At 35.7% G+C, this 13,664-nt stretch overlaps 1 protein-coding gene across 2 annotated transcripts in view; it reads left to right on the plus strand.

Moving 5' to 3' along the window:
* The first annotated feature begins 10 nt into the window (after positions 1 to 10).
* The window catches only part of LOC118477982 (histone acetyltransferase KAT6A-like), a 33,260-nt gene continuing 19,606 nt past the window's right edge, over positions 11 to 13,664 (plus strand). For both annotated transcript variants that reach the window (XM_035970794.1, XM_035970795.1), the window contains exons 1-3: positions 11 to 549; positions 1,211 to 1,295; positions 12,164 to 12,317. In XM_035970794.1, the coding sequence (XP_035826687.1) occupies positions 285 to 549; positions 1,211 to 1,295; positions 12,164 to 12,317 (504 nt within the window). In that variant the 5' untranslated portion in view covers positions 11 to 284. The remainder of the gene's footprint in view (positions 550 to 1,210; positions 1,296 to 12,163; positions 12,318 to 13,664) is intronic.

The following is a 13,664-nucleotide window of genomic DNA, read 5'->3' on the forward strand; positions in this document are numbered from 1 at the left end:
CAGGCCCCCCATGCAGTTTCTCAATTCTGGGTTTTAAATACACTGACAAATTTATGTCCCTCTTTTTGGGGGGTTGGGGTTTCACTATCTTTTTTAAAGCTATGCATATGTTTTACTTGGTGTACCAGCCTCCTAGTGCTCCCGGATAAACGTTCATGGAAATGACTGGACCAGATGATGTTGAAATTGTGTGTTGAATGTGCTCAAGAGATAGTTGCATGTCTTATTACTTCCCATGTTTCTCAAGATGACGCGACTGTAATAGATATTCATTTTATTGAAGTATGTTGACATGGGGAATGTGTAGGGAAAGGGGGAATATATTGTTCGTCCAACCTGATGTTCTATGCAGAAATTATATGTCTACGTTGTGTCTCATGATTGAATTATATTTGCTCATAGGTTACCTTTTGACCAGGAAAGAGGAGTGCACTGGATCGCCTGAAAAGCCGCTTTCAGCTCTGGGTGCTATCAGCTACAAAGCGTACTGGCGCAGTGTGGTACTGGAACAGCTCAGTGCTGTATCGGACAAGACTGTGACAATCAAATGTAAGGTTTTGTTTTATGTATGTTTTGAAAGAAGCATCTTGCAGGCAGAAGCAAATCTATGCTTTTCATATTTTGCTTCCATGTGTGCTCGGTTTATTTTTATTGGTCAGTGCTGATCTTCAGAATTTCCAGATAAATTGTTCTAGCTCTTGCTAATATTTTATTTTGTGATAGTTTCCAACTGGTTTGCAATTTTCCACAAATGTGCGTAAGCATGTATATTAAGATGATTTAAGTTTATATTCCATTTTAAGTGAAAATGTCATTATGTTTTAGTTTTCGTAAGAGTTTTACAGCACTTACAACATAGTCAGGTCGTATAAATGTCGAAAATTGATGTGTTACAAGAGAGTAACATACATAAAAAGAGGAGGAGGAGAGATAAGGACGATAGATGTTTGATAGGAAAGAAGGAGCAAACCACACCTGAGCACCCACCAACTACATACATGTCATTTTCTTTGCACTGGCACCTCTGTACTACAATAGGTGTCGGGAGTTCTTGTTTTTGTACTGGAACTGTGACTTCAATATATGTTGAAGAAAGACTTGATTCTCTGAAGTGATGATTTTTTTGTTGTTGTTTTGTGCTTACTGAGTTATGCAGAAATGTGATTGGAGTTCAAACAATTTCTTTCATATTGTTTTGTTTTTTCTCCAGCCATCAGTGAGAAGACTGGTCTGTGCCCACTTGATATTCTACAAGCTCTTAAAGACCTCAGTTTCTTGAAGCAACATGTGGACAAGTATGTATACATTACTTTCTGTGTTAAGAGGGTAAATAATATATATGGCAAAAGTAATAATTATAATAAGTATGTAAATTTCAGTGCTTCCAAACTTTTTCAGAAGTACAAATGTCCTTAAAGTCCTATATTTTCCTTGCGGTCTCATCATACCAACTCTGTCTATAAAAATGTGTTATATTATAGACTAACAGGTATTTCATAACAAAGGATCCATTCTTGCGTATGGCGGAAAACACACAGGCAATGCTGGCATCTACTTCAAATGGCCTATTTTGGCAATTTTTCAAAATGAATGCACAGTATTGAATATGGTATCAAAATTAAGCTCAAACCCTGTAGATTTCAGAAATGTTTATCTCATGGGCAACAGCTGTCTCGTTATGTAATAAAAGGCGTGTAATCACAGGTACCCAGGTGTAAACGTTTAATTAACATAAGTTCAATTTTCTCACTTAAAAGTGATTTCAATTGCTTATCTCTGCAAGAATGTCTTCCAAACTGAAAGCAGGACCCATCCTGATATACTCAGAGCATATATCAGCAAAAACAAGCAGAAAATTCGAGAATTTATGAAAAGAGGAGACAATTAAATGAAGCCGACCAATGCACGGTTTACACAAATATATTTATTACACCAATTAATGAGTGGACATGAGTAAAAAAAATGGGAAAATGAAAATAATGGCCTTGAGATCTAATGCCTCTTGTTAGTCCTTTTGTATTTGTCCAGGTGAAGAAGTCTAGTGATCCCTTATTTGTGATTAGACCAACATTGTTGCTCTTGGAAAAGACGTCGCTGGGGCTGCTCTTTTCCATAAATCTCACACTGAAGTCATCTTCCTCGAGCATTTTAACCTTAACCTACAGAAAAAAATCAAATAACACACCTTGAGAAATAAAGAACTTAGTTGGGAAAATCATCTATTATTTGTAAAAAATATTATGGATCTGATTTGTCACATTTCAATCGGAACTAACAATTTTAGGCGTTTACTAACCATGGCAGAATATGCCCACCCTTGCCTCTTTTGGCCTCTATTCTTTCAGTAGGTAGTAGATGTTCTCGGCTTTTTTAAAAAGTCAATTGAATGTATCACACCAACATTTGTCTCTTTCTTATTGTATTTATTAGTGGGTCCCTTGTAAGCCTTCTTTCTCGCATTCTGCACAACCTTATTTGATTTCTTTTCCTCATAATATGAAACAGCAGTCTCCTAAAGAAACATCTTTCTGTTGTGTCTAGATTTAACTCTTTGTTCACTATCTTTGGTAACTGACAACTTATATTCATGGAACAGCCATTCAGAAGGCTTGACCACAAACAGTTCCAAGGATTGTGAAGTTAAATCAAAGAGGTCTGGAGACACACATGTATATAAAGACTGACTTTAAATCATCATATCTTCTGGAATCTCTTCATTGTCAAATAAATAATCATTGTCTTATGAATCCTGTCTGTATTGGAGTGCGCCCCCCCCCCCCCCCCCCCCCTTAAACTTAAAATTCCAACTTTTTGGAAAAGCCTTGGTTCCCCTCTTTATTTGGAAGTTTCTCTACATAGTATTATTTTTTCTTACATGTCTCCCCTCCCCCCCCCCCCCCCCCTCCTATTTCCATTCTTCTATGTCTATATTGCATGTTTCCACTATTGATTTTGACTGTCTTCTCTTCTTGTTCATTAAATTAAATTTAAAATATTTAAAAAACTAACTAAAATTCATTGGAAGCTAATCCAAGTAGATTGGGGCCTATCTATTCTATTCTGAACATTGCGACACAACGATCTTTGAAATGCCGTCCCCCCTTCCTCCCCCTTTCGGATTACGCGGCCGCCATTTTCTTGCCTTCGCGGCGATTTCGTGTCGTGCTTACGAAAAAATTAGATTTAGGCGATTATCTCACATCATGGAGCAATTTAAAGATTTATTTACGCTGAAAATGAAACTAGCATGGATAATGACTTACATTTCGTGATATTTGGGTTGAAAATCGTGTTTAAGACTTAGATTTAGCCTCATTTTGTTGTTCACGGGTCTTGTTTGTTCGACCTGCGCAAAGTCCGACCGATGCACGACAGACATGAAAAATGCGGTTTTTCAAACTTAATTTAACAATAAATGTTAGAAAATGAAGAGAAACGATGAAACTATGGCCTAGGACTGTTAAAAACTTCGTTTACGACAATTACTGCGAGATCGTTGTGCAGTGATCGCAAATTCCAGTTTGTTCACCCGGTAGAATACGAGCGACGGAAACCGGGATGATCGTGAATGAATAGCCGTAAATCTTTTAAAAATCTATTTTTCTTCCTTTTTAAAATACAAATTATCGCAGTTATGATTAAAACATTGTCAAAACATGTTTAATAGCAACTAGAACAAAAAATATGCTAAAACTAACAAATTTAGAATTACGTGAAAAAACGACATACACATGCCGACAATGCAGGCAATTAGGATTTTTAAAAATATTTTTTTGAAAATCGTGATTAATTTCATGTTTTTAATGCCAAATCGTACTATTATCATTCTAGAACAAATTCTTACAAAATTACCATTAAAAATTATGAAAAAAATTAATTAAACTTACCCTTCTCTCCATGTGTTCTGTTGTCAAGTAAACATTGTCTGTCGTCATTCCATGGGTCCAGGAACTTCACAAAACCACAACTTTCACAAAATGTAAAAACTCACAAAAATGTTGCTGTCCCAGCTTCTCGAAACTTCACTCTACGATATCAACTAAAGATACACACACAGAGTTATCCCATTTCTGAGAAAAATTGTTCAGAATACAGAAAGTGCCATTTTGCCCTCATCTGTGTTTTCCGTCGTATGTATGTTCTTGGACAAGTTCGGATGTGTATGGTAACTCTCTGTGATCAAACAGGAGAATTATTAAGAGTACACATTTGTTGCATTGCATGAAGATTGATATCTGTAATTTGCCTACTGTCAAATTGAATTTTTGTGGCAATGGAATGGGAACTTGCTTAACGGGAGGAGCTACCCTTGAGGACCATTTTCTATGTTTGTTGCTCAAGATCAAATCTAAGTACACATATAAGTTAGACATAGTAAAATCTCTTGATAAGCAATTTTATTTTGGCATAGCTACAACGGTTGCTATGGAAACGGCCGCCATCTTGAAAATAAACAATGAATTTGAAATCCCTAAGGCTTTCTTATTTACAGACCAAATTTGGTGAGAGTATACCTGAACCAAACCCTATCAGAGTAACAGCAAGTTTTTTTCAGTACGTGCAAAAGAAAAAAAATTATGAGAAATTTCCCAAAGTATAAAAAACTTTTTCTAAATTTAGGTTGCGTAATCGCTTGCCAAAGGAAAAGTGTTACTTTTTTTTCGCAAATATCTTTCTGTTACATTGATGGAAGCCTTGCCAACTATGTTTCCTGAAAGTTTCATGTCAAAAGGATGAAAACTAAGGAAGGAGTAGGGAAAAAACTGCACAAAAATTACATTTTGCGAAAACCGACAATAATTGTGAAAATTCACTATATTAATCCATCCTCATGTTTTTAAAGGCAAATTACCTGTAGAATAAAGTCTTTCTCAATTGAATCCATGCTATTTTTAGACAAAAAACTTGTGGATCTTCAAAAATCAGCCAACATAAAATGTGCATAGGCTGACCCAAAATCTGCAAAAATCAAGGGTCGCTCCTCCCCTTAAACATTGATGGCAAGGGAAACATAAAAGTCTAATATACATACGCATGCTTCCAATTACGCTTTTGGCAGCATGTTCAGCCAGCAACGTTCATCAGTGAACAAATTGAATAGTGGGCCCACTAAGACCAAGAAGTTTTTCTCTCACTTTTTCAATAACCACTGTCCCTGGTCCCTGCCAATGGCCTGTGCAGCCTCAGGGTACCCAGCATAGAATTTTTCTGCTCTATTTGTTGGAAGCACTGAAATTATTCAAGTTTATTAATTACTTGAATGTATTGCTTCTATTTGTCGTGATTTTAATTGCCTTAAAACTTCTATGCAAATATCTTAATTTGCGTTAAAAAATATTTTGTTAGTGATGGTTTCCTTTATTGTTGTTATTTATTTTTGATTGACAGGGTTGGGTTGATTTAAATCTGGTTGATTTAAATCAGTTGATTTTTTTATTTAAATCAACTTGATTTTTTAAATAAAAATCAGTGATTTAAATCACTTTATAAAAAATAATTTTTATTCGGTTTTTACACATTTCAACATTCAGAATTCCTTTCCTTGGTTTCATAAAACAGATATAAGGTTCAGAAGACTAATATAATCATGCTTAAAAGTCTGATTTCCCCCCTTTCACTGTAAAATAATACAGTATTCAATTTACTTTTTTTTTCCATAATTGAAACCAGAGCTGGGTTGATTTAAATCAGTTGATTAAAAAAAAAATTTAATCAATTTGATTTTAAAAATAAAAATCAGTGATTTAAATCACTTTTCAAAAAAATGTATTCAGTTTTTACATATTTATACTTTCAGAATTCCTTTCCTTTGTTTTATTTTAAACAGATATAAGGTTCAGAAGACGAATATAATCATGCTTAAAAGTCTGCTTTCCCCCCTGTCACTGTAAAATAATACAGTTCTCAATTTATTTTTTTTTCATAACTGAAAACCAGGGTTGGGTTGATTTAAATCGGGTCGATTTAAATCAGTTTAAAAAAAAAAATTTTAATCAACTTGATTTAAAAAATAAAACTCAGTGATTTAAATCACTTTAAAAAAATGTTTTCTGTTTTTACATCTTTAAACATTCAGAATTCCTTTCCTGGGTTATAAAACAGATATAAGGTTTAGTAGACTAAAATTGCTTAAAAGTCTGCTTTCCCCTGTCACTGTAAGTAGTAAAATAATACAGTATTCAAAATTTACTTTTTTTTCATAATTGAAATTAGCATTTTCTTTTTCTTTTTAGACAAACACAAGCGCGTGCTCGCACACACACTGTAATAAAAATAAAATGCAAGTTTATCTATGCATAATTACCCCCCCCCCTCCTTTTAGACTGACATTTTCTTCATTTTTTGTCTGTAGCCATAATTCACTGATAGCAGATTAAGGCTTTCTAAAATTGCAGTTGTTTAAATTAATCATTAGTTAAAATAAAGACAATGCATTTTGCACTAAAAAAACATACTTTTAGCCACCAAAAATCCCAAACTGTGTCGACATTAAAAAAAAAAAAAAATCCGATTTAAATTAAAAAAATCTGATTTAAATTTAAAAAATCGATTTTTAAAATTTTTATTTAAAAAAAATAAAAATCACCAACCCTATTGATTGATTTTGGTGGTTTTTTGTTTATCTCCTTAAAATATCTAATAGAGGAAGAGTAGTTTGTGTTTCTCATAATGTCATTATGGCCGTTCATCAAGCTCAGCATCACTTTTCGCCCGATTCTGTGACATTAACTCACTTGCGACTGGGCCCTTTCACCAGTCACAAGCGTTGAAGACTGGCGTTTTGGGGGGTATTTCAATAAATCACCACAACTCTCAGAATTACCCTATTGTAATCATTTTTTGACACAGTAAAGTAACATTCAAGCTTAATCTAATACAAAAAACTAAAGTTGTGTAAGTCTAATACTTTAATTTGTATGATTTTTTAAAAATTGGCATGAATTTGATTTTCGAAAAATTTCCAGAGACGTGACAAGTAGAATGAAATTCACTGCAACAACAAAAATAAAAGTTCAAAGTGTTCTGGTTTGATTTGTATACATGTGCAAGTGTTTGGTGAAAATATAAAAGCTGGTCTGTGCATTGATTCAGATCCATACACTGAATTACATGAGACAGATGTACGGCACGACGTTGTGATTTCGTTGCGCGAAAAACAACACCGGTACTAGTGCTAGATCTAGCCCTAGAACTACGACTCGGGCCGTGTTCGGGTACATATCCAGGATCCTAACTATTAGACACATCATATTCTGAGACACTAGAACTAGTAAAACGCACAGAAGTATAGAAAACGGCGAAATTATGTGATTCTTGTTCATGCGACTTCTTCGACCGTCACTACGACGCGACTGTCGGATTACTATGAGCTGTATAGAAAAAAACAAAGCGCGAGTTCCGATCTGTTCAACCCCAGTTGGGGTCACTGTCCTTCACCTTCAATAACTTAAAAACTACCGGCCCCAGAGATACGAAACGAAGTCTAAGTAGCTCAGGCTTGGCCAAACAAGGGTACGAGGCGGGTCTCGCGATCCGTGCGTGATTTGTAGAGCGAAAAAAAAATTCCAAAGTTGGTCACGCAGGGCTTGTGAGACCCGTCGCGAGCGTCATGGCGGGGGTCACGCAACTATTGTGTGACCCGTCTGAAGTGAGTTAAGTTAACGTGACTCAGCAGCCCGCCGGAGCTCCCCAGCTCGGGGTCAGGGGGTTAATGAGCCGTGAAGCAACTTTGCCGGTGCCAGTAAAGAAGTTCGCATTTTCGTCTTCGTTTGAAACGATACAATTTCTTCCCTATCCCACGCAGCAAACCATTACAACATTACATTGATGTACTAAAAGGCCAATGTCTTATTTATTCTGCCTTAGAATGGTTAATTTCTGTGCCTTAGGTTTTTTTCTAAATAAGTGTTTGTAGAGTACCCAATTTGTCCTATTTTAGTCACAAACTTATGAATAAATGATTTTTTAAATTTTAAAACAGCACAACAGATTTCTCCGAAATCTGTGTTCAACTGACTACGAATATCATGTCTTTTAGCATGAGAAATCTTAAATCTGCGTAAGTAATAATAATCAAGTTACAAAAGAAGAAAGATGCACATCTGCATTTTTTAACTAAAGACACTCAGCATTAGCTCTTGTTTTACCATTAAACAAGAGAAAGTTACTCTGCGTTTGTTCATGAATCATGCTATGTCTGTGGCAGCCTGCATACAACTAAAAAAGATATACAAATTTTTTAAAACACAAACTTGTGTAAAACTTGTATGGAATAAAAATAATGACTGCTAACACATTCATTCTTAGTTTATGTATCGGAAATATGCGCAGACACTTATGAATGTAAAGAAATCAGAACATGGTCAGTTATTGTAAATGGTCATAGAAATGAAAATAAAAGCTGGAAAAGTCTGGTGCTGATTCACTGTCACTGGAAAGCTAGAAATTATTCTTATAACCCAATTACGAGAAGTAGTTCCTGTTATTCAGTCAACTTACAAAACTTAGACTTAACATTTTAAGAAAAGTAAAAAATTTCTGGAGTGTAACTGGTACTGTTCGTCAAAGATAGTACATGACAAGATGGTCCACTAAGCCCAAAAAGTGTCCACCGAAAGTCCACTCTTTGCTTCAGATGGCGCTGCAGTCTTGTTTTGAAGCTCTCTTTGGTTTCTCCAGAAGAAGAATAGGAATAGCACCTTGCGTGCGCAGATCGATTGCTGTTCATCCGCTGTTCGGTTTGTTCAGCAAGGAGGTTTAGGTTTTTTATTTTAATGACCGCTCGCCTTTCATTCTTATGTCAAATTAAACGAAGAAAACAGTCACCCTTTCCTCCGGAAGAGGTTTTTTGTCAGCGTAACCATTTTAAAAAAGCGTTCTTCCAAAATTTGAATTCTTATTAATTCAAAAACTTGTTAGTTTCACTTTGATTTTTTTAACACAAGTAGGGTAACTCTATTCGCAAAGGGTGCGCATTTGCAAAGAGGGCGCCACCAAATTTTGAGGACACTTTTTTAATTGGCTCAAAGAGAGGAGTGGACCCTCTTGTTATGTAGACTCTTTGTGTTCGTGTATTGTATTGTAGATATATTCTGGCACTAAAATCGATTTTTTGTGTCTTTTTCATAGAGAGACTTCAGGGTAATTTTTATGAACTTTCGAGATTATATGTGAGGTATGGTGGTGAAATCAGGCGCTCGTCAAAATAACGAAACCGGAGAAAAGGGCATTTTTCCTCCAGTTTGGCAATTTTTATCAAAATTTAGTTTTTTTGGCTAAACACCTTTTATGTTCATATGAAAACACATTTCCATGTTAATTATACTGAAAAACCTTGTCTAAAGCACGGCGTACAAACACCGCTATTTTAGTTGGCTCGGCGATGGAGTGACCGGGTCACGGCGGGCCGGTCACCCAGAGGTTACTCACCCGACCTCCCGCTCCCTGCGTCGCTAGCCGGTGAAAAGAAATTTTCAACACGTTTTATCGTCTTACACAAACAAAAAATATCATACGTAAACACAAGTTTGTTCTTTAGAGAAAGCAACTAAACTTCTTTATTGGTAGGAAATAGCAATACCATGGCTGCTCATGTTTTGGAGTTAGATGCTCTTAAAAAGTATGTCTATTTATAGTTAGTCAAAACAACAAGCACATATTGAGTGGCTAATAACTTATAAGCCTAATGTTAAATATTTACAAAACTGCTACGTATAACAGGAAAATGTGTTTAGAAATTGACTCACTCTAGATTTTGTTTCCAGCACGAACATGGAACGTGTCATGAGCATGATAGCCAAAACGCTTCCCTGCATTCATGACTTTTTGTATCCAATGAAATGTGTATCCTCCTAAAGAATGATATACTGACATATCTTCAATACACAGCACCGATTTCTTTTCACAAAATGAACATGTACAGAATAAAAGTATAAATACAATTTTTCTTTCTAAATATATTCAGCAGCACGCAATGAGGGTGTTATTTGCAGCAAAAATAAAACGCATTATGTCTATCTGGTTTGGGATCCTTCGTGCTCTGGCTTCCAGTTTTGAGGTCGCCTGGTGGCTGCTTTCTGTGTCCTGTTCTCCCAAAAGTCCGAGAGCAAACATGTTTTGTTGTATGTGTGGAATACAGTGTTGATTTGATATGTGTTGCTTTGGGATAACTTTGCAAGGAAATAACGTCTAAATGCGGCCATGTAATTGTCGATTTCTACGAGGATTTCTGGAAGTCAAAATTGTTTGACTAGTTTGAGATGTGATATTGCAGTGTGAACATGGCTAAATCTTTCATTGAGAAGATTAAATATTGCTTCCAGTCCACTTGTTTCAACAACTTTTTTGCGGCATGAATTGACGTGACGTAATACCATATGTCCTTTTGATATTTGAAATCGTGGTAAAACACTTGACACAAATTTTAGCGGAATGCGACTGTTCATCTTCGTCCCTCACATTAATCCCGTAAATCAAGAGAATATCTCCTGACATTGTCTTACACAATCGAGGCTTTGTTTACTTTTTTGTTTGAGAATTAAATTTCAACGCCAAAACACCCGACAAAGTTCATTCAGAGACTCTCTATGCCTCTCATATGTGTAACCGACCCATTGCAGTTTAACAATTTTCACTTAGGAACACAATTCACTAACTGATTGCCAGTCACTGCAAAGTGCTGGAAAAACAAAATTCACATCATTAGAAAATATGATTTGTTGGCTATCACACCGCGCAAACAGAAATAAACTCCTCCATTGTTGCGTTTTGGAATGATTTGTAATTAAATTTGAAGAGATCACATTATTAACGGCACTTTCGATCGCTTAACACTCACAATTTAAAACTGTTATTATTCCCAAACGAATCAATGAAAACTGTTGAAACTTTCACAAGATACCAAGATGTACACAAAGCGGAATTGGTGAAGAAATAGATTCTAGGGGTAGAGTGAGCATCATTTTACGGCTCATTGAATTAGGGGAAGAAACGCGTTCTGATAAGGACAAGATAGGACAGTGCTGTGCACGAGTTGACCCCAGTCAATCCCCGACCTGACGCGTGAAATTGCATGTCCTGTGACCTGCCGGTGATTTATGGCCTACCGCGGTGGGCCTGGACTAACTAAAAGATCGCTGAGACTGAATTTTGGACGCCCTGAAAGGCTCAAAATAATATGTAATTTTCAATTTTCAAGGACTCAAGTAACTGAAGTTACCAAACTTTTGGTGGCCATTTCCTCATTGGTCTAACCACTGAAACCAGGCTACCCCACCTTCTTCAATCACAAATGTCTTGACTTCTATTCAAGCTAGATGGATATTGTTTTAATTGAAAGCAAGGCAAATGAATGAACATTCAGTTGATATCAATAACTCCACATTCCCAAAATTTGACGAGCACCTGATTCCACAACGTCGGGATACATATGCGAATATTCACGATTATATTAGACACATAAAGTTGTATTTGCAGAAATTACTTCATAGCGAATTGTGTGCCAGATTAATAAATTGCAAAATTGCAGCTTTCTGTTATTTACGCAGCTACCATCTTTTCTGAGTTTATACACCAATGTTATGTCATTCATGTTCCTAAAGTTCGAGAGTTTTTGTCGTGCCGGTTAAAAAAAAAAAAAAAATTTCCATTCACACTTGTCCCAAAAATTTTACAATTTAGCATTGCCGACTTCAGCGCGTCTAACGAAATAACCAGACAAGTTACAATGTCCGTTCTTTCTTTATTCTCAAGAGCAGAAATGCATGCTTTGGGTGCATTAAATGATAATTACCATAAATATAAGGCTACACCTAAAATTGTGCATTGAAATGTACCAAAAATTAAGTCTGCCCAGAGCGGCGACAGGAAGCTGACCCCTGTGACCCTGACGGGATAAGGCACTCGGCAGGGAACCCCCTGTTGCAAATAGAATTCCACTGCCGGTGCTCCGTGCAAGGTTCATGCTTGTGCGCAACATGAACATTTTTATTTTTTACTGTGTCATGTGGTCCAGTTTTCAACTCCTTTTGTCATAATTTCTTTCTTTTTATGTGAGTTTACTTTTATTATTCATTATTGTATCTTTTTCACTCTGTATATTTGCTGCTTTCCTGAATTCATAGTGAGACTGTATTGACTGAAAAAAATTTTTTTTTGCATAAAGAACTGTGATAGCCGTGGACGAAAAGCTGATCAAGTCTCATATGGACAAACTGAAGGCCAAACCTCGTATTGAACTGGATGAAGATGGTCTCCAATGGACTCCTGTAGTGAGCAAGTCCTTTCTCAGTGACGAAGAAGAGGAAGCAGATAGACAGGTGAGCCTTAGTCCTTGCAAAGTTATATCTATAGATTTGTGGTATTTGTGTCTAGTCTTGCCTGCAAAGTGCTTCCCTCTTTTTTTCACTCCCCTTTCATATTGATTCAAGTATCTAGCTGTAGTTGGATGTTTGCAGCCTGGTGTCTAGGCCTAGATTGTACCTTTAATGTAATCTTTTGAGCATGTGATATTTTCAAGATGACAAACAATGATTGATGGCACGATTTTATAATTAAGGTTAGATTTGTGGGTTTTTTAAAAAGTAGTTAATTGAAACAGTTTCAGGTTAACGGACGACAATTGTGTTGGAGTTAAATGCTCTTAAAAGGTGTATCAGAGTGTTTGCAATAGTTAGGAATATTGTTCATTGTGTTTTCACTCTTTTTAGACTGTGGTGCTTTTGAATATTTACATTGTGTTGTATCACAGAGTAGCTGTTTCCCTACCTTTTATGAAGTTTCAAGTAACTCTTTACGTTACGGTAGCAAATCCGACATTCTTTTGATGTAAGCACATTCAGTTGGGTTTTTTTCTGTTGTATATTGTAAGAAGTATTACTTGGTAGAAATTTTAAACAGCATCTCTTTGTATCTTTTAATTTGAATTACAATACAAAATTACAGAATATGTTGTTTTACTTGTATGACAGCATTTGTATGTTTTTGCACTATGTTAGTTGTACTCGCCCTCCTCAGTATGGCTTTTTAAAAAGTATAAGTGAACTTTCTATCTAGATTGTGTTCATTGCTGCATGATATATTGTGGTGTTCTCAGATTTGCCAACCTGCACAGATTTCATTATCTCCTTAAGAGTGTTTATTAATCTTTAAGTGTTCATTAATTATTTTTTTTAAAGAAAGGAAAGCCTGTATGTAACTACATTCGTCTCAGATTTTTTTTCATGCTTCTCTTACTGTTTTGAAATTGAGGCCTTATCGGTGTTCTGTAATATATGGGAACAGAGTACTGTCTTTACATTATTATGGATTGTATTTGTACTCAGCACTTGAATCTGTTATTTTGAAATGGTTGTGGAAGCATTTCTTTACCTTTTCCTGGGTTCTCCATTGAGGGTCTCTATTGACAAATTTTCATTTCTCCAGTATTAAGTTCGTTTTCTTTGCAGTTTGTTCAGATCTTCTGTCACCTTCAAAGTCATTTCTTTTTACTAGGGTCGACTTTTCTTCTTTTGATTTAATAGTTCTGGGCTAAGAAATGCGCTTTTTTTGGATGAAGGATAACAAATGAAAGGTTTTTTTTCTCCTTTAAAGAACCAGAAGAGGTTGGCAAAAGCTGGATTTTAGATGAGCACCTGTGTTTTTTTTTTTTTAATGTCCTCTATTTT

The sequence above is a fragment of the Aplysia californica genome, unplaced genomic scaffold (assembly GCF_000002075.1).
Source record: "Aplysia californica isolate F4 #8 unplaced genomic scaffold, AplCal3.0 scaffold00321, whole genome shotgun sequence".
NCBI lineage: Eukaryota > Metazoa > Mollusca > Gastropoda > Aplysiida > Aplysiidae > Aplysia > Aplysia californica.